The 21986-nt window shown below is 47.2% G+C and overlaps 2 protein-coding genes across 3 annotated transcripts in view; one reads left to right on the top strand and one right to left on the bottom strand.

Annotated features, from left to right (window-relative positions):
• LOC128092601 (uncharacterized) overlaps positions 1-21986 on the bottom strand; it is a 59993-nt gene that overhangs the window by 20946 nt on the left and 17061 nt on the right. The window lies entirely within an intron of this gene.
• Positions 13607-18343, top strand: LOC120430801 (uncharacterized protein K02A2.6-like). Its single transcript, XM_039595920.2, has one exon. It carries the CDS (start codon positions 13830-13832, stop codon positions 18162-18164), a length of 4335 nt encoding a protein of 1444 aa, XP_039451854.1. The 5' UTR covers positions 13607-13829; the 3' UTR covers positions 18165-18343.

The following is a 21986-nucleotide window of genomic DNA, read 5'->3' as shown; positions in this document are numbered from 1 at the left end:
TCGCGACTCGTAACAATAAAGACGACAACGAAAATCCTGCGTGAGTCGGTCGTCACGCACTTAATCGTGATGATCCCATTGATCACAAGAGAATCATTTTTAATTATCGACCGATTTTTATTTATTTCGCGGCAAAAGAATAGTATTAAGCCATTAAGAAGAATGAGAAAATATTCAAAAAGCAATGTAAAGTCAAATCAATCACGCGCGGCAAATAGATAAAACCGATGATTACAATAAGGATGACTGGATAATCAACAGAAACAAATGCGCCCGAATCGAAGCCGAACAAAAATAAACAACTTTTCGATCAGGCCTAATCAATTTGAAGATAACGACAAACCGGCGGTACGAAACGATAACGACGAAATTACTTAGCGGGGAGAACCGACCACGTCGCGAACGTTTAACAGCACCGAATAAATCCCTGAAAAATAATTTGATTTATATTGAAAAAAAACTCATTCATACAAACTCTTACACACCACACTCTCTCACTCACCGAGACCTTAACCGTTAAAATTTGCAAGTTGTTTGAAAACTACAGTAATCTCTGTTTTATCTCTTTTTAATTTCCAAATTCACGTTAGTTCAAGCTTATTTCTGAAGTTTGTTGACGCTATATTGAATGTAGAAGAAGCAACCAGCAAATCAATACATGTAACATATTACGTTTAGTCTGTTAGATAAGGAAAAGTTGTACCGCCCTAGTGCAAACAGAACAAAAATTGTTAGAAATCTGAATCAAAAGCAACACACCCCCCGTTCGCAAGCAGATGCCTCTAACGCTCGCTTGCAATTTCTTGCCATCGCGCACCAACACAAACGTGCGCTACCACTTCCGCTCGGACACACAAAAGTCAGTCCGCGACAGCTCTCGTCGGGTTCGGTCGTGCACGTCGACGACCTGCGCGTTTGCGACGTTCGACAACGCGTGTGCGGGCAAGTTTGGTGCGGTGAACGATTCGCTCGTGCTGGCCGTCGTCTTGGCCGAGAAGGCCGTCCGGAGAACAGCGCCATCGATAAAAGAAAGAGTGAGTGCGCACAATATTTAGCGTGTCGCCCAGCTAACCCTAGAAATCTCTGCAGCACGTGTCGGCACGATTCCTTGGCCACCCCCCAGCGAACAAATCGAGCGCAGGAACGCCACACCTTGGCCTGGACAAACGCGTCGGTGTTAAGGATCGGATTGTCGCACGCAGAAGACCGAAAGCAACAAACGAAAGGTAATGTGGGACCAAGCTTTACCGAGTCGATCTCAAACGCCAATCTTCCCTAGTTCACCACTCGCCAACTGCCACACGGAGGCAACGAACGGAGGGACGAATTCCACCGAACAGCACCAAAGCGCACTTCAAGGTAATCGCGCGAAAGGTAGCCCAAAAAGAATTTTCTTGACTCTTTTGTTCCCTGCTGCAGAATCCACCTCCCCGACAGCGGCTGTCGTAGGAAGAAGAACACGACGCAAGAGAAAGTCCCCACAGTAGCACGTCGGCAAGACAAAGGCCCCAAATAGGGTGAGTTGGGGTGTCAAGGTGCCTTTTTGGATGGGCGAATAACATTGTGCTTCATTCAGGGTTTTTGTCTGGGGCGAATTCGCTTCTGCGGATGATCGCCGGAATCGGCGCCTGAGCAGATCTGTGTCGACGCGACGGATTGCTGCCGGAAGGAGTTGGAGGTGACGGTGCCCAGCAGGGCTTCAACTGGCTGGCGCACTAAGGAGCTCGGAATCCGGTACTGCCCAGCAGGGCTTCAACTGGCGGGCGCACGAAGGAGCGCGGAATTCGGTACTGCCGAGCAGGGTTTCAACTGGCGGGCGCACTAAGGAGCTCGGAATCCGGTACTGCCCAACAGGGCTTCAACTGGCGGGCGCACGAAGGAGCGCGGAATTCGGTACTGCCCAGCAGGGTTTCAACTGGCGGGCGCACGAAGGAGTGCGGAATCCGGTACTGCCCAGCAGGGCTTCAACTGGTTGGCGCACGAAGGACATCGGAGTCCGGCACTCGTCGAGCGGAGTGTTGAGCGAGCTGCATTTGAAGAACCGCGCACGCGCGGCAGGGGCAGCGTTGGCATGCGAGGGGCGGTAAGAAGAACAAGCGGCGCCGCTAAGAAGAAAACGCGCAGGTATCGTGCACCTAGTTTTTAAGAAGAGAAAACCACGACAGTTCAGAGTTAAGGCGAATTTGTAGGGGACCACGAAGGTCGGTATCGTTATGCAGTATTAATACAAATATGAAGAGCAAAATCTTTGTTTTTGTTGGGCTTTTTGAGCTTGCCGGAAGAAAAATTGTGACAAATGGCGCCCAACTAAATTCGAACCAAATTTATGCTGTAGTTTTGAGATTTTGAGATTTTTGTAAGCCCGTCGTGGTGAGTTTTTTCTGATACCGTACCGAGTCATGTTGTAGATATTTGTAAACCATTTGTGGCAAAAAATTAAGTTTGTTTTGAAAGTTCTTGTTGTTTGGGATATTTTTGCTTTTGAAGACCTTTTGAGAGTTCAGCGAAGATGATGGAGGTTAATCCCATTGATCTGAGCAATGAAGAACTCAACTTTGAGTTAGAGCTTCGTGGTGTAGCAGGCCTTGGGCCGATGACGCACAGAATCAAGTGTACGACACTAGAGAAAGTTATGCAAGATGATTTGAAGTCGGGGAGAATTTACGCATCCTCGTCTCACGTGGTGGATGGATCGTCGAAGATTAAAATCTGTCAATCGCGGATCAATCGATTATTGCCCCAAATTATCACCGGAATAGAACGAAACAATATCGCTTTCCTCGAACCAATCGTGTCGCGCTTGAACCATTACTACAATCGGCTCACCCTGGTATCGCCGCCGTCCGCGGACATGCGAGAAGAGTGGACAGGAGTGCGAGACACGATAACGCGTACGAAACGGCAAGTCTTCCGAATTCTTTACCCAGCCAACCAGTCAACAAATCAGTACAGTGTCAGTTCGGTTTCAAACTCCACAGCGCCGGCGCATAACAGCACAGCTGTCAGCAGCGGTAGCGCCCAGCAAAACAGACAGCTATCGCTAGCAGGTGCGGTTGGGGGAGATTCGTCGGGCATGGAGAAAGGAAGTTCTGCAAGCGCGCGAGGAGCAGCAACCGGAGCCATCCCGAAAAGGACATCGAACCAAAGCGTAAATGATCTACTACTCCTGTCGGGTCAAGCTTCGGCGCAAGCCAGCAACGCAGCAGCACAAGCACATGGAGGACAAGGCTTACCGGTCGATCCAAGACCGCATTCGCTAGGTCGAGGACGAGGACAGCCAATTTTCAACCCGAATCATCCTCAGCGCAACCCTCAACCACAACCACCGAACCTAGGACGAGACATCACTCCACCGCCACGGCCGGGAAACGACGACGCAGAATACAACGAACTGAGGGATCGGGTACTGTGTGACCTGCTTCGCCGCGAACGTCAACCAGCCGAAGGTGCGCGAGTTCCGAAGGCAATCCACAACTGGCCATTCAAGTTCCGTGGCACGAAAGATTCGACCAACCTGAACACGTTCCTGGATCGAGTTGAATCATTCGCTTTTTCGGAAGGAGTCAATAACGCGATGCTGCTGCGGGCGATCAAACATCTGCTGCAGGACGATGCTCTGGATTGGTACAGTCGTGCGCTCAACGAAGGAGAATTGGACACCTGGGAGAACTTCAAGCTGATGATCCGCCAAGAGTACCTGTCGAGCCACTACGGCCAGCTGTTGCGCGAAGAAGCATCGTCGAGATACCAGGGCGCAAACGAAAAGTTCCAGAAGTACTATCGGGATATCTCTGCGCTTTTCCGCTTCGTACAACCGCCGATGTCGCAGGAGGACAAGTTTTTCATACTGAAAAAGAACATGAATCCAGAGTACGCAACCATCCTAGCGTCGGCAAGACCCCAGACAATCCAAGACATGGTCGAAGTTTGCAACGCCTACGACGACACGCGCACGCTTCTCACACACCAGCGTCGAACGCCAATTCCACATAGCTCGCTTCTCGAGCCAAATCTGGCCACACCCAGCGGTTCGCAGCGCTCACAAGCAAACAACGCAGGATGGCAGAGGTTTAGCGGCAGGGTCAACGCGATCGACAGTCGGGAAGAGAACCAGGACAGGCGAGGGAGATACAACGCAGCAAGCGCGGACCAGCGGGACAGCCTGGATGAGGACGATTGGACGGAACAGATAGAACAACTGACGCAGCAGATTTGTGCGATCCGCACACAATTTCAAAAACGCAGCAACGAACAGTACAGAAGAGGAGGAAACTATGCGGGACAGCGTTGGCAATCCCATCAACAACAACCGGTAGCAGAAGAACAGCAGCCGATGGGGGCCAGAAACAACAATCAGCAAAGCGAGTCCACGCAACCGCGAGCCAACCAGCGTAGTCCAGAACAAGTAGCGACAAGACCGAGAGCGGAACAAAGACAAGGCACGTTGTTGTGTTGGAATTGCGACGAAGAGGGACACCGTTTCACCGATTGTGACAAGGCACAAGCCGTTTTCTTCTGTTACAGATGTGGCCGCAAAGGATACACGCTCAGAAACTGTCCGGAGTGCTACGCAGAACAGGAAAACGGGCAAGCGGGGAGCCAGTAGCAGAGGGTTCAACCTCCTCGCGCCAATTCTACAATCCCTCGAATTATCCCGAACTCCAACACATCAACTCAATCATCATCAACACCGGAAGCGACAACCGTCCACACGCGACGATAAACATTTTGGGAAAAGAGATCACCGGTCTACTGGACAGCGGAGCGAACTGTTCACTTCTAGGAGGAGCGTGGGTGGACATCGTAGACGAACTGCAGTTGAAGAGAGGAACGCTCAAAGGCGGAATCCAAACAGCGGACGGAACGAAACACGAGATCGAGGAGTTTGCGAACCTACCAATAGCGTACAACGGAAGACACGAAACGATCCCAGTTCTGCTAATCCCTTCGCTGCCAAACTCGTTGATTCTCGGCATGAACTTTTGGGAAGCCTTCGGAGTCAAAGCAATCTGCTGTTCGATCACGACAAAGCCGATCGAAACCGAGCCGCATCCGGAACCCATGCGAGAACTCAACAAGCAGGAACAGTGGCAGCTGGATAAGGCGATCGCGAAGTTTCCGTGTAGTCGGGAAGGCATGATCGGACGCACCACGAAGTACGTGCACCGGATTGACATTGGAGAGGCGAAACCGAAGAAGCAGAGAGTCTACGTTATGTCCAAGTACGTGCTGGATAAGGTCAACAAGGAGGTCGACCGGATGCTCGCGCTGGACGTGATCGAAGAAGCAATGTTCAGTCCCTGGAACAACCCGCTGGTGGCGGTGAAGAAGAAAACGGGCCAGTATAGAGTGTGTCTGGACGCGCGCTACCTAAACTCGATCATGCAGAACGAAGGGCACCCGATTCCACAAATCGCCAACATCATCAACAACCTGGGCGGCTGCAGGTACATCTCGTCGATCGACTTGAAGGACGCATTCTGGCAGTTGCCGCTGGAAAAGGAGTCAAGACCAATGACAGCATTCACTGTACCGGGACGTGGCCACTTCCAGTTCAAGGTTGTACCGTTTGGGTTGTGCACAGCGAGTCAAGCCTTAGCGCGCTTGATGACGCATCTGTTCGCCGATCTCGAGCCGCATGTTTTCCACTACTTAGACGACGTGATCATCTGTTCCAGAAACTTTGACGAACACCTTAAGCTGCTGAACATCGTTGCCGAGCGACTGAGGGACGCAAACCTTACGATATCTCCGGACAAGTCGAAATTCTGCCGCAGCGAGATGAAGTACTTGGGGTACGTGCTGAACGAAAACGGCTGGAAGGTCGACGAAGGCAAGGTAGCGTGTATTGTGAAGTTTCCGAGACCAGAGAACAGAAAAGACGTACAACGTTTCTTGGGGCTTTGCGGTTGGTATCGTCGTTTTATCGCCAACTTCTCGTGCATTGCAGTGCCGCTCACCGAGCTAACGAAAGCGAAAGTCAAGTTCAAGTGGACTCCGGCAGCTGAGGACGCGTTCGTGAAGCTGAAGTCGTTGCTAGTGTCTGCGCCCGTTCTGGCCATGCCGGACTACTCGAAGCCGTTCAACATAGCGTGTGACGCAAGCGACACGGCCATCGGTGCGGTACTCGCGCAAGAGATCGACGGAGAGGAACACCCGATCGCGTACTTCTCGCAAAAGCTGTCCGCTTCGGAGCGCAACTACTCAGTGACGGAAAGGGAATGTTTAGCGGTCATCAGAGCAATTGAACACTTTCGTGGTTACGTCGAAGGAGTAAGATTCACGGTGTACTGCGACCACTCGGCTCTGACATACTTGCGATCGATCAAGAACCCTACCGCGCTGATGTGCAGATGGATTTTGCGGCTAAACGCGTTCGACTTCAAGATCGAGTACCGAAAAGGATCGTGCAACGTCGTTCCCGACGCGCTCTCAAGGATTGTTGCGTCGCTGGTGTTTGCGGTGAAGGCGATGGACGACAGCTGGTACAAGCGAATGAAGCAGAGCGTAGAAAAACAGCCGGACAAGTTCCCGGACTTCAAAGTTGCGAACGGCGAGCTGTACAAGAACTGTCGCTGCAAGGATGAATTGGGAAATACGGTGCACAAATGGAAGAAAGCGGTTCCGTTGGGCGATAGGGCAGACGTGATCAGCAAGTTCCACGATTCGGTGACCGGTGCGCACTTGGGATTCCAGAAAACGTGGCAAAAGCTGCAGAACTTCTACTACTGGCCAAAGATGCAGCAAGACGTGGGCCGTTACGTTCGCTCCTGTGGGGTCTGTAAGGCCAGCAAAGCGCCAAACACCAAGATGATGCCGACGATGGGAAAGCTCAAGCCAGCGCGCGTGCCCTGGGAACTCATCTCGATCGATTTTGTGGGTCCACTGCCGAGGTCGAAAGACGGGAACACGGTTCTGCTCGTGATTGTAGACTGGGTAACGAAGTACGTGATCGCGCACCCCATGCGAAGCGCTGACACGTGCAAGATGGTGGCGTTTTTGGAGAAAGAAGTCTTTTTGCGTTATTCCAGGCCAAGGATCGTGCTCAGCGACAACGGAAAGCAGTTTGTGTCAGCAGCGTTCAAATCGCTTCTCGCACGGCACAAGATCGAGCACATGACCACCGCATACTACTGCCCGATGGTCAACAACGCCGAGCGCGTCAACAGAGTGCTGGTCACCTGCATCCGAGCACTGCTCGACGAGGATCACCGTTCCTGGGACGAGAACTTGCCGTCGATTGTTGCGGCGATCAACAGCGCGAAGCACGAAGCCACCGGGGTAAGCCCGCACTTTGCGAATTTTGGAAGGGACCTGATTCTGCATACCGATCTGTACAAACAGCAAGATCTGAACGCGCCGGACGATCCAAAGCTCGCACAGGACTTGCGACTGTCGAAGATCAAGCGAATCCACGAGTTCGTCATCCAGAAGATCAAGAACAACCACGAGAAGTCCAAGCAGCGATACAACCTGCGCACTCGAGCCGTGTCGTTCAAAGTGGGAGAACTTGTTTGGCGGAAGCTGTTCTCGTTGTCGTCTAAAGCAGATCACGTCAACCAGAAGCTCAACCCGAAGTACGTTCCGGCGATCGTGAAGGCGGTACTCGGCCACAACCTGTACGAGCTGGAGGACATCTCGAGTGGCAAGCGAGGACGGTACCACGCCAAGGACCTGAAGTCCGACTGATTCTACATTCCCAAAGCTATGTCTGCAACCAAAAGGTTGCGAACCAGATCGACAAGAACAACAAACACGCAAAGCGGTAAACATGTCATCTGAGGAACGAGGAGGAGAAAAGTCATCAAGCTGTTTTGCAGCGGTATGACACAGCCAGCTATGTAGCCTTCATACCACGCGAGGAGGACCAGACCAAATAACACACGGTGCGAAGCACAGCGCAAGCAGCCGGGATGGTGAGGAAACAGTAGGAGAGTCCGGAACGTTGAAGCGCGCCGAGGACAACAGTAGCAGTACTGGCTTACCGTGTAGTGCAGTGCCGACGAAGACAAGCCTCGTGCAGAGGTTCTGGACGCAGCACGCACCGAACGCAGGAGGACAGCAACTGGAGCAGCTTCGACGCAGGACAGCCGCTGGAAAACTGACACCCCGGGAACGCTGAAGCTGGAGGAAACCGGACAAGAAACCACAACAACCACCGAGCACAAGCGCTTCTTGGGCCCTGAGCGCAAGCGTCGGCGAGAAAACCCCGATTCGGATCAGAAATCTTGCTATGAGCGTGCCAGCGACAAACTTCTCAAAACACCTACGGGTAAAACACTTTCTCTTGCCTGGACCGGCACAATTCGTCCAGTGTCGTTACGATTCAGCTCACTCTCAGGTCTTCGGTCGTTGAGGCATCACCATGACACTACCATCAAAAGCAACGCGAATCTAGGGCGCGGATGTTCAGTCGGGAAACCGCTGGATTTAACCCTTAGCCGGACTCATGGTGATAGGAGACGGGGAAATCCTCTCAAACCTCCGGAAATCGACCACTCTCTCACGACTATGTCGACTTTGTCGTTTGAGAGCTTCTAGAGTGCTAATCGTTCTCTCCACCGATTTTGACACCTAGATTCTAAGCAATTTATCCCTAATCCTTTCGTTAATTATTGTTCAATGTTAGATGTAGAGCTTGCAGTTAATCTTTAGATTATTAGCTGGAAAGATCATTGAATGTTGCCATTTGGGGGCACGCCAGAAGGATGCAACAAGAACTGCGCTGGAGGCGCTCTGGGCCAGGTCAACGTTGGCCAGCTGATCGTATTCTGTGTGGCCGTGCAGCCACAGCTTCGAGTTTGTTTATGTTTAGTATCGCTTGATCAAGATTTGGAGAGCAAGGCGGGCTCTCGCGCTGAAGTTTTTGTTAGTTTGTGACGTAATTCACACCGATCAGAATTGGCCTCCAGCACGCTTCGAAGGAAGTGAAGTTTGAAAATTTTCCGTGTGGCACTTCCATACCACACGGAAAATTTTTGCCCAAATGGTAGGACTGTATTACGTTTAGTCTGTTAGATAAGGAAAAGTTGTACCGCCCTAGTGCAAACAGAACAAAAATTGTTAGAAATCTGAATCAAAAGCAACACACCCCCCGTTCGCAAGCAGATGCCTCTAACGCTCGCTTGCAATTTCTTGCCATCGCGCACCAACACAAACGTGCGCTACCACTTCCGCTCGGACACACAAAAGTCAGTCCGCGACAGCTCTCGTCGGGTTCGGTCGTGCACGTCGACGACCTGCGCGTTTGCGACGTTCGACAACGCGTGTGCGGGCAAGTTTGGTGCGGTGAACGATTCGCTCGTGCTGGCCGTCGTCTTGGCCGAGAAGGCCGTCCGGAGAACAGCGCCATCGATAAAAGAAAGAGTGAGTGCGCACAATATTTAGCGTGTCGCCCAGCTAACCCTAGAAATCTCTGCAGCACGTGTCGGCACGATTCCTTGGCCACCCTCCAGCGAACAAATCGAGCGCAGGAACGCCACACCTTGGCCTGGACAAACGCGTCGGTGTTAAGGATCGGATTGTCGCACGCAGAAGACCGAAAGCAACAAACGAAAGGTAATGTGGGACCAAGCTTTACCGAGTCGATCTCAAACGCCAATCTTCCCTAGATCACCACTCGCCAACTGCCACACGGAGGCAACGAACGGAGGGACGAATTCCACCGAACAGCACCAAAGCGCACTTCAAGGTAATCGCGCGAAAGGTAGCCCAAAAAGAATTTTCTTGACTCTTTTGTTCCCTGCTGCAGAATCCACCTCCCCGACAGCGGCTGTCGTAGGAAGAAGAACACGACGCAAGAGAAAGTCCCCACAGTAGCACGTCGGCAAGACAAAGGCCCCAAATAGGGTGAGTTGGGGTGTCAAGGTGCCTTTTTGGATGGGCGAATAACATTGTGCTTCATTCAGGGTTTTTGTCTGGGGCGAATTCGCTTCTGCGGATGATCGCCGGAATCGGCGCCTGAGCAGATCTGTGTCGACGCGACGGATTGCTGCCGGAAGGAGTTGGAGGTGACGGTGCCCAGCAGGGCTTCAACTGGCTGGCGCACTAAGGAGCTCGGAATCCGGTACTGCCCAGCAGGGCTTCAACTGGCGGGCGCACGAAGGAGCGCGGAATTCGGTACTGCCGAGCAGGGTTTCAACTGGCGGGCGCACTAAGGAGCTCGGAATCCGGTACTGCCCAGCAGGGCTTCAACTGGCGGGCGCACGAAGGAGCGCGGAATTCGGTACTGCCCAGCAGGGTTTCAACTGGCGGGCGCACGAAGGAGTGCGGAATCCGGTACTGCCCAGCAGGGCTTCAACTGGTTGGCGCACGAAGGACATCGGAGTCCGGCACTCGTCGAGCGGAGTGTTGAGCGAGCTGCATTTGAAGAACCGCGCACGCGCGGCAGGGGCAGCATTGGCATGCGAGGGGCGGTAAGAAGAACAAGCGGCGCCGCTAAGAAGAAAACGCGCAGGTATCGTGCACCTAGTTTTTAAGAAGAGAAAACCACGACAGTTCAGAGTTAAGGCGAATTTGTAGGGGACCACGAAGGTCGGTATCGTTATGCAGTATTAATACAAATATGAAGAGCAAAATCTTTGTTTTTGTTGGGCTTTTTGAGCTTGCCGGAAGAAAAATTGTTACAAACACCTAAATTAATTTTTGTTTCCTTCTATTTGTTTCAATATTTGAGATTGCATTTAATTCAATAATAACAAATAAAAAAACTTCTGGCATTATTTTTTTATCCGTCGATTAATGCTCCGTTCTGCACAGAAAAAAATATGTGAATTTACTCGACATGGAAAAAATGAATCACATGTGAACTCAGTTCATGTAAACTTGAGATTCGACGTAAACGGTTGAATCACACGTAAAATCATGTTTTTACGTATAATTTGTTGCAAATTTACATCAAATTGCATTTAAATTTAAATGTTTAATGACGTGCAAAAGTGTTACATCATAAATGATGTAACATTCGGAAATATTTTTTTGTGTGTGGCATCCCTGCGTAGGAAACATGATTCTCTCTTTCTCTCTCTCATCCATTCAAGCTTTACCAAGCACACACACACTGTCACTCGTAGGGCTACATGATAACAATACAAATAAGACTGATCTCACACGAATTCCGCATTATCTTTAACCACTACCCACGTGATCCTCGGCGCATGGTAGAAAAGGCATTGGGAGAGCCGCCACTGCTGCGGACCAGCGCCAGAATCGCTGCTTTGCCTCGTGCTGACAAGCGGAGAGGGTGTTCCGCTCTCCCCACCCGTACACATAATTCCGAAGCCTTGTTGCACACAAGCACGACGAAGAGCGCGTGCCATCCGTGTTGACACTCGCACACATTGCCGTGCGCTCGACGCGACCGCCGGGTTTCCACACTACCAATGCGCACCGGCTTCCGAAACCACATGCGAAGCTTGATGGATCAGCACATACATTCGGCCAAAAACTACTTCCGTTCAGCCTTCTTTGAGGCCTTCCCCGTAGACACCATTTTTGGCAAACACCAAGAAAGGCCATTAAGTTCCGAAACACCGAAAAACCCCCTCTTCACGCAAAATTCGGGTATCGCATTATCACATCTTTACAGCAGCTCAGCTCTTTTTTTTTGCCCTTTCACTACTCAGCACACTCACACTATCGCGACCACGCACGATGTAACCTGCTGTAACCTTCCATGATACCAGTAGTTTTCAAAATGACCAAAAAGTCAAGTATGAAGGAGAAATACTAAATAATGTTGCGTTTTGTGAAAATATTGTACACTCTGATGAAACAAGTGATGGATTTGAAAATAAATTAGATGATCAACCTTGTATGCCAACAGAATTAAATTTAGACATTGATAAAGATGGCGATGTAACGGAATTCAAAAATTTAAAAAGTATTAAAGGCAGGGAAAGAATTCAGAAAATAATTGATGTAGTAAATCTAGAACATTTAAATAAACATAATTTTGAGAAAATTGTTTCTATGATTGAAAAATTTAACAAATTATTTTTTATTGAAGGAGATGAATTGACTTTTACGGATGCAGCAATTCATGAAATAGAAACCACAACGAATATTCCAATTAATAAGAGGCAATATAGAATGCCTGAAGCAACAAAAGTGCACATTGATGAGCAAATTGATGAAATGCTCACACTGGGTATTATTAAACCTAGTAAAAGCCCGTGGAATGCTCCTGTTTTATGTATACCTAAAAAGGTTGGAGCTGACGGCAAACAGAAATATAGAATTGTTGTAGATTTCAGATCACTGAACATGATAACAAAACCTTTTGTTTTCCCGATTCCATTGATTAATGAAATTTTGGGTAACATTGGCGATGCACAATATTTTTCTTCAATTGATTTAAAGTCAGGTTTACCTATAAACCCTCGAGATGCAGCTAAAACTGCATTTTCAACTTCAAAAGGACATTATGAATTTTTAAGAATGCCTATGGGTCTTAGAAACAGCCCAGCAACATTTCAAAAATTAATGAATATTATCTTATATTCAATTCAACCAATTAAAGCTTTTGTTTATCTAGATGATTTTATTGTGTTTGGAAAAACTATTGAAGAACATAACGAAAATTTGTTCAAAATTTTAGAAGCGTTATACCAAAATAATTTGAAGGTAGAAACATCAAAATGTATCATTCTGAAGACACAGATTAATTACCTGGGTCATACGATTGATAAGCATGGAATTATGCCTACAGATGATAACATCAAAACAATCAAAGAATTAAAACGTCCTCAAAATGTTAAGGATGTTCGTTCATTTTTGGGAACAATCAATTTTTACGGCAAGTTGATTCCGAATATGGCAGATAAACGTAAACATTTGAATAATTTATTGAAAAAGGATGTAAAATTCAAATGGACTGAAGAGTGTGAAAAAGCGTTCCATGATTTGAAACACTGCTTAATTTCAGAACCAATTTTAGTACGTCCGAATTATAAGGATACCGTAATCTGGGGGTGAATCGGGACTACAGTCTGAATAGGGACAGCAGTTTTTAGAGCACTTAAAACTTATAAATTTGGAAATGGATGTACACATTTTGTTGGTCTGAGTCTGTTCTAACCGAAACCAACCAGGAAATTAAAAAAATTTGCTCCAACATGGTTAAAACTGCTGTCCCAATTCGCCCCATGTGTCCCGATTGACCCCAGTTTACGGGACCTTTGTCATTACAACAGATGCTAGTGATTATGCTGTAGGAGCAGTGTTATCAAATGCCAAAACAAATGATAACCCAATCGCTTATGCTAGTAGAGCATTAAGTGTTTCTGAAAAGAAGTATCACGTTATTGAAAAAGAATTACTCGCTATAGTTTGGGCAGTTGAATATTTTAAACATTATATTTTTAACCAACAGTTTATTGTTTATACTGATCATAGGCCGTTGATTGCAATTTGGAGACTAAAAGAGACCTCACCGACTCTTTCCAAATTAAGATTAAAAATTCAAGGTATCGGATGTGATATCCGTTATAAACAGGGAAAAGAGAATGTTGTTGCTGATTTTCTTTCTCGTGTTAAGCACGAAGAAAATTCAAATACAAACTTTGAAAATGTTTCGGAAAGTTCAAATAATAATTTGATTGCTGTTGATACTTGCTACCGCAGAGTACAACCCTGCCGCGAGCGCAGTGTTGCGACCCTGTGCTGTCAGACACGCAAGAGAGAAAAAGTTAGTTTATGTAGAGACGCCAGAGAATAAACAACACTAGTTTGTAGAAGCAAAAAGACACGTGTTTTGCTAGCTGCTAAACACAGCATTTTGGCGACGAGGTTTATCCTCCAAAGTGATCTAACGCCGGGATCGAAGAGCCATGTCCGGTAACGGAAGTGATGACAGTGACGACGACCAACAAAAGGATTTCCCTGGATTCAAGGATCCGGCGACGCAGGAGTTGCTGAAGCAAATGGCCGACAACAATGCTCGGCTATTGCAGCTGCTGGAACGGCTCTCAACGCAGCCGGCGGCACAAACGGCGAATCCTGCGCCGGTCCAGAGGAGGCCGGAACAAATCATCGAATCCCTGTCATCGGTGATTAAGGAGTTTTGTTATGACCCGGAGGCTGGCATGACGTTCGATCGGTGGTACAACAAATATGACGATCTCTTCGAGGAGGATGGCAAAGAGCTCAACGATGCGGCGAAGATTCGACTTCTTCTTCGTAGCTTGAGTGTTCCTGTGCACGAAAAGTTTTTGAGCTATCTTTTGCCAAAGCACCCACGCGATTACAAGTTCAAGGAGGTGGTAGACAAGCTGAAGGCCATTTTCGGAGTTAACAGATCCCTGTTCAGCAAGCGTTACGACTGCCTCCGACTGGCCAAGAGCGACGCCGATGACTACATCACGTTTGCCTCGCTTGTGAATCGACACTGCGAGGAATTTGAGCTGCCGCACTTGAAAATCGACCAGTTCAAAGCGCTGGTGTTTATTTGTGGTCTGCAGTCATCTAAGGAAGCCGAAGTACGAACCAGACTTCTGTCTAAGCTGGAAGCGGAAGGAGCTACAGAGATCAACTTGGAGGCGCTCATTACCGAGTGTCAGCGTTTGTCGAATCTTAAACACGACACCGCGCTGGTGGAAAATCCGCAATCCGCAGTGGTTCAAGCCGTCACGTCGCAGCAGCCGCCCGCTTCGGTTCAAGCTGTAGCAGCTCACCAGCGGCACAGGTCGCCGAAGCCAAGCACAGCGGAAGTCGCGAAACACCCAGCAGAAGCAGTACCACCGTCACCTTGCTGGCAGTGTGGAGCAATGCACTTCGTAAAGGAGTGCCCCTACACCGAACACACGTGCAGGCAGTGCCACAAGCAAGGGCACAAGGAAGGATACTGCAACTGCGTAAACAGAACCAGCAGTTCAGGACCAAGTGACTCCAACAAGCAATTCCGGAAGCAGAAAAAGAAACCGGCGCAGTCGAACCATGTCCACGTAATCAACAACATTGGCAACCGCAGAAAATACGTAACTACTCGTATCAACAACAACGTAGTTAAACTACAGCTGGACTGTGGATCGGACATCACAGTCATTTCGGAGCAATCCTGGCAGACCTGTGGATCTCCTGCGCTCGTTCCGACTCTGCACCGGGCCAACACAGCTTCGGGTCAGCCGTTACCGATCGTCGGTGAATTCAGCTGCGCTATGAAGATTGGGGAGGAATCGCGGACCGGAGTTTGCTACGTCACGTCGGTGAAAGGACTCAACTTGCTGGGCCTTGACTTCATTGACTCGTTCGACCTCTGGAGCAAACCGCTGACTACCATTTGCAATCAGGTAAATCGTTCCAATTTGATCAATCCTGCTAGCCGGTACCTCACCCGATTTCCTGAAGTTTTCAGTGACACGCTGGGGCACTGCACCAAAACTAAAGTGAAACTTTACCTCAAGGCTGACGCACAACCCGTGTTCCGGCCAAAGCGACCGGTGCCGTTCCATGCCGTTGAGTTGATCGATGCCGAGCTGGACCGGTTACAACAACTGAACATCATCACGCCAGTAGATTATGCTGACTGGGCTGCTCCAATTGTCTCGGTCAGGAAACCAGGAGGTAAAATCCGGATATGTGCGGATTACTCAACTGGCCTGAACGCGGTGCTGGAATCGCACCACTACCCGCTGCCAACGCCAGACGACATCTTCTCGAAGCTTTCCGGAAGCAAGATCTTCAGCATCATTGATCTATCAGACGCCTACCTGCAAGTTGAGGTGGATGATGACTCGAAGAAGTTGCTGACGATCAATACTCACCGTGGACTGTTCCAGTTCAACCGGCTGTCGCCGGGAGTCAAACCAGCAACGGGAGCATTCCAGCAGCTAATGGCCAAGATGTGCGCTGGGCTCAAGGGAGTGGACAACTTTCTAGATGATTTCATCATCTACAGCGCCACCGCACGCGAGCATGATGAAATTCTCAACGCTCTCTTCGCTCGCATACAAGAATACGGATTCCACCTCCGACCAGAAAAGTGCAGTTTCTACAAGTCGGAGATCAAATATCTTGGCTACATCGTGAACGCTGCAGGAATCAAGCCGGACCCGGAAAAAGTTGCCGCCATCTCTCGCATGCCACAGCCTACAGACGTCAGCACACTCCGCTCTTTCCTGGGTGCAGCAAATTTTTACGGGAAATTCGTTCCGGAGATTCACCGCATCCGACGCCCGTTGGACGATTTGCTGAAGAAAGGCAACAAGTTCGTTTGGACTGGGGCTTGCCAAGAAGCGTTCGAGAACATCAAGAACGTGCTGCAGTCGGACCTTCTACTCACACACTACAACCCTGCGTTGGAGCTGATAGTGGCCGGGGACGCTTCGAAGACTGGCGTGGGAGCGGTCATCATGCATCGGTTTCCTGATGGCCAGATCAAAGCAATCGCCCACGCTTCGAAAACGCTCACTTCAGCTGAACAAAACTACAGCCAGGTGGAAAAAGAAGCACTGGCTCTCGTCTTCGCGTTGGAGAAATTCCGGCGCATGCTGCTGGGACGAACGTTCAAACTCCAAACAGACCACAAGCCCCTTTTGCGAGTGTTCGGATCTAAGAAAGGCATACCACTACACACGGCAAACCGCCTGCAGCGTTGGGCCCTTTCGATGCTTGGATTCGACTTCGGATTGGAGTACGTCTCAACGGATCATTTTGGCTACGCAGATGTGCTCTCCCGTTTGATTAGCAATCATCCGAAGCCAGACGAAGAATTCGTTATTGCTAACGTCTGTGTCGAGAAAGAGGTGAAAGCAAGTCTCCAAGAAAGCGTCGACGATCTTCCGCTGAGTTTCAAGAAGCTCAAAACTGCAACATCTTCCGATCCTACGTTGCAGCTTGTCACCCGGTACATCAACACCAGTTGGCCGCATTCCAAGCTGATAAGCGATTCCAAGTTGAAGGCATTTCACTCCCGCAGAGACTCGCTATCGGTGGTCAACGGATGCATAATGATGGAGGATCGAGTTGTTGTTCCGGAGGTGTTGAGTCAGCGAATCTTGCGGCAGATCCACCGTGGTCACCAAGGCATGGAGCGGATGAAATCAATCGCACGCAGTATTGTTTTCTGGCCGAACATAGATGCAGACATCCAGCAGTTGGTGCGTCAGTGCGGAATTTGCGCCATGGCCGCGAAGTCGCCAGCCCATCATCAACCTCAACCGTGGCCCAGAGCGGACGGCCCATGGAAACGGATTCATCTGGATTATGCAGGTCCACTTGACGGCCTGTACTACTTGGTTGCTGTGGACTCCTTCTCGAAGTGGCCAGAGATCTTCGCGACGCGCTCGACCACGTCAGCCGCTACCATTCGCTTCCTTTTTGAGATGTTCGCAAGATTCGGCATTCCGGAGACTATCATCACGGACAACGGAAGTCAATTCTGCAGTGGGGAATTCAAGGAAATGTGTGATAAACTCGGAATCATACACATACGCACAGCACCCTATCACCCGCAATCGAATGGACAAGCCGAGAGATTTGTCGACACCCTCAAGCGGTCGCTGAAGAAACTCGTTGAAGGGGAAGGTATGCCATCGGCCGAAGCGTTGCAGACTTTTCTTCAGGTGTATCGTTCAACACCCAGTGCTGTGCTAAACGGGAAGTCTCCTGCAGAAGAAATGTTGGGCCGGCCTATGAGGACAACGTTGGACCTATTACGCCCACCATCTCACCGTGACAGTCCGGCTGGTCCGCCTCAAGCAAAGTTTTCGACTGGATCAGCCGTGTACGCTAAGCTGTACAGTAATGCCGAAAAGTGGAAATGGGTCGCCGGAACTATAATCGAGGCGTTCGGTTCCGTTAACTTCAACGTGTTGCTGGAACACCCATCGGGTCGCAGAAAACTTATCAGGTCTCACGCAAATCAGCTACGCCTACGGTATGAGGACCCCGGGTATCACGCAAGACAGCCAACTACTGCGAAGTCACCGTTGAGCATTTTGGTGGATGACTTCGGCCTCAAACCACCGACACAGCCCAGCAGTTCTGCACAGCATCCAGCACTTCTTGCAGAGCTACCAGATGATACCGACGAGTACGAGTCTGCCGAGTCCGAAGCTGAGCATACAGCCCAACCTGCTGTTGTCGAACCTGCACCGTCCATCCCGTCGCGACCCAAACGTCCTATCAAACTTCCGGAAAGATTGAAGAACTTCGTGATGGGCTGAGTCTTCAAGGGGAGATGCTACCGCAGAGTACAACCCTGCCGCGAGCGCAGTGTTGCGACCCTGTGCTGTCAGACACGCAAGAGAGAAAAAGTTAGTTTATGTAGAGACGCCAGAGAATAAACAACACTAGTTTGTAGAAGCAAAAGACACGTGTTTTGCTAGCTGCTAAACACAGCAATACTAGACAACAAACACGACAAAATTCAAATTTAATAGATAACTCAAAACCTGTTCAAAATAATCAATCTTTATTACAACAGAATTCAAATGATACTACTGATAATCAAACTGATAATCTTTCAGACAATGATGATGATTTAGACATAACTATTGATTCCTTACAGGCTATCGATATTGTGGACAAAAATGATGATGATTCATGGAAAAAGTTTACATTGGATGACTTTTTCGATGCTCAAAACAAAGAAGAAATTAATTTTAGTTTACTCAAATTTACAAAAACAATGATCAATGAGAATAATACAGATGCTAATTTTGTCATTATTAATAGTAAGACAGCGTTCAAAGAGTTAAGTGAATTGGTGGATCTACCACATGGTATGAAGGACAATATAAATGGAAGATTTTTTTCATTTCCAGATAACAAATTGTGGGGTTTTATTTTGAATGGATCAAAACGTTCAATTACTAATAGAGAAGAGTTATTTGAGGGTTTGTTAGAAAGTTTTGTTAAATGTCCTGATTTTGCCAAATCAGCTAAAAATATTCAAATTATTTCATTTAGAAATTTACAGCAACTTCCCGATGTCAATATTCTTAGATTTATGGCAGAAAAATTTGATAAAATGTTTACACTATATGCATCTAATGAAGACAGAATGTTTGTAAAAGTAGAAGATAGAGAAACGGTTTTGAAAGAATTTCATGATGCCCCTCTTGGAGGTCACGTGGGAGGTAAAAGAATGCTTCAACGTATAAGTCCACTTTTCACGTGGGACAACCTGCGTAGAGATATTGAAAACTATGTAAGACAATGTGAACTGTGCCAAAAGAACAAGATTTGGCCCACGAATAAGATTCCTATGAAGAAAACAACGACTTCAACGGAACCCTTCCAAAAAGTATTTATGGATATTGTAATATTAACCCCATCTGACGACAATAATCGTTATGGTTTAGTGATTCAAGATGATCTAACAAGATTTTTAACAGTTGCTGTATTGCCTGACCAGGAAAGCTCAACTGTCGCTAAAGCATTCGTGGAACATTTTATTTGTCGCTATGGTGCTCCACTAGAGGTAGTTATCGATCAAGGAGCGAATTTTATGAGTAATTTATTGAAAAATGTATGCAAAATTTTGAAAATAAAGAAGATAAATACAAGTGCATATCATCCACAAGCAAATTTAGTAGAACGATCAAATAGAGAACTGAAAATATATTTGCGAAACTTTATTGTTGGGAATCCGCAAACATGGGATCAATTAATTCCATTTTTCACTTTCCAGTATAATACAACGATTAATTCGTCTACTGGATTTACACCATTTGAATTATTGTACGGACGATTAGCGAGAATTCCAAATACAGTTTATAACATTTCTGAAAGAGAGTTGAATTACGATGATTACATAAAGGAAATGAAAGCAAATTTTAAAAATGTCCACGACAAAGCTGTAGAAAACGTAGTTGCTTCAAAACATAAAAGAAAGGAAATTTACGACAGAGATGCAAAAGAATGGCAACCTTGGTGGGGGGATTTGGTTATTGTAGAAACCATTCCCACAGGTGTAGGAAAGAAGTTACAAAGTTTATGGCGAGGTCCATATGAAGTTGTTGATTTACCAAGTGAACAAACTACAGTAATTAAGAATGGAAACAAGTTGGAAAAGATTCACAACAATAGATTGCGAAAATTCAATGATTGACGGGGATTTTATTTATGAACAAGCATTTTATTAGCTTAGCTTGGTTGACCGTACTCTAGCCGAGCAAAATGCTCGCAAAAGCTAGGTTGGCGCCGATAAGGAAAATAAATGCGTCAGGAATGTGCCGAATGACACATTACCATTCATTTTTCCTTTTGGTCGACTCCTCACGATCAACGGGGGAAGTGGGGGAGGGATTTGATGATTGGATACCCTATAGAGATGCCTAAGAACTTAGACGACCTCCAAGATATCCGGATTTGGAAGGGGAAAAGGATTGATGGGATACTTCACCGACGAATGAAGTAGTAGGCTTTGGTTGGTGAATATCATGAAATTTAAAATGCAGTAATAAAAAAATGAAAATAAAAAAAAATAAATAAGAACGCTCTCACCAAATTTGACCCCACACCAACGACGTCACTGCCATCCGCTTCCTTGGCATCTCCTGGGCTGCCGGATGTGACCGCCAGCTGGTCCACCACAGTCACGTGAATCCAGCAACGATGACGGAAAGCAGCACCAGATAATTCCACTCAGCCGACGACTCTCCAGTGCCAGCAGGCACCAACTGACGTGTAAAACTTGCGGTCCAAGGGACGGAACGTCTTCACGTTCCGGGGGTCATTCAGCAAGGCCTGCAGCTTGGTCAGCTTGGTGTCATTCTCCGTCACATCCAGATGCTCGTAAATCTCCTCCACGTTGATGAAGGTCTTCAAAATCATGTGCACCTCGGTTGGGCTCGTTCCTTCTGTAGCGTCTGGTCGCGGACCCAATGTCCGGAGCTTTAGCCACATTCAACAGCATGCAGCGCGCGCCCTTAAAGCAATCCGGATCATTGTGCGGACAAATCCAGCTATCATCCTCCGGCACGTACCAAAAAACCGTGAATTTTCTTAAACTTTCACTGAATATTCTACATAATTTAAGACAAAAAACGTCACCGGAAAAAAACACGTCCGACACGCGCACGGCTTACTACGATCCTTTCTATTTATGAACAAGCATTTTATTATAAACAAATGACTAAGATATTGGGAAGGTAAAAAAAGATGAATATAGATTATAAATTACAACGTGAAGAAAAACAAAGATTATCAAGGAAAAAAAACATGAACTGAAATTAAATCCACGTGGTACATAATTATAACATATTTTTAAAGACGTCAATAATTATATTTAATGGGATTATTTAGTAAAAGAGTGCACTCTACTGATCAGTACAATAAATGATATCACAGTATAATTGAGATGGATAAATGATATTTTGATGCGTGATTGGACAAGGGACTGCAGCCCAGAATACATGTGTTTGTGTGTGAAAAAAAATGCAGTGTGGGTCGAGAAAACATAAAGAGATTATCCCACATCACATAATTAATGTATGTATTTAGTTTCATTTTAGGAAAAAATTTAGGTCCTTATTTAAACAAGCCTAATTATACCTGGAAAAAGAGAGGGGAAGACGATTTTGCAAACAAAATCTTTACAACGTACCTTAAACACAAATATTATCGATGAATTGAAGTAAAAAAAAACATGAGAGTAAGTGGAGTAAGTATATAAACTAATATTTTGAAAAACTTTTTAGCCAATGCCAGTATAGATTTAAAATTATTAGAGTTAAAAAAAACAAGCATCCGATTAAATTTTAAACTAAAAAAAAAAAACAATGAGCAGTAGATGCAGGATAGGCTTAGGAAATTATAATTATAATAAACTTCGCTACAATAATTAATTTCACCTTAAACAAAGAATTGTTAAATTGATAGTCACTTAGGAAATTATTTAAAAAAAAACAAATCTGTAACACGACACAACACAAATATGTAAAATCTCCCCTACACGAACACAAATATCATCAAACGGTAAAATTCGAATATACCCAGTCAAATCAATCCGAATTTTGAAACGGAATCTAATTAGAATCGTA

The sequence above is a fragment of the Culex pipiens genome, chromosome 1 (genome assembly GCF_016801865.2).
Source record: "Culex pipiens pallens isolate TS chromosome 1, TS_CPP_V2, whole genome shotgun sequence".
Lineage (NCBI taxonomy): Eukaryota > Metazoa > Arthropoda > Insecta > Diptera > Culicidae > Culex > Culex pipiens.
This window is presented reverse-complemented; position numbering and strand designations above follow the sequence as displayed.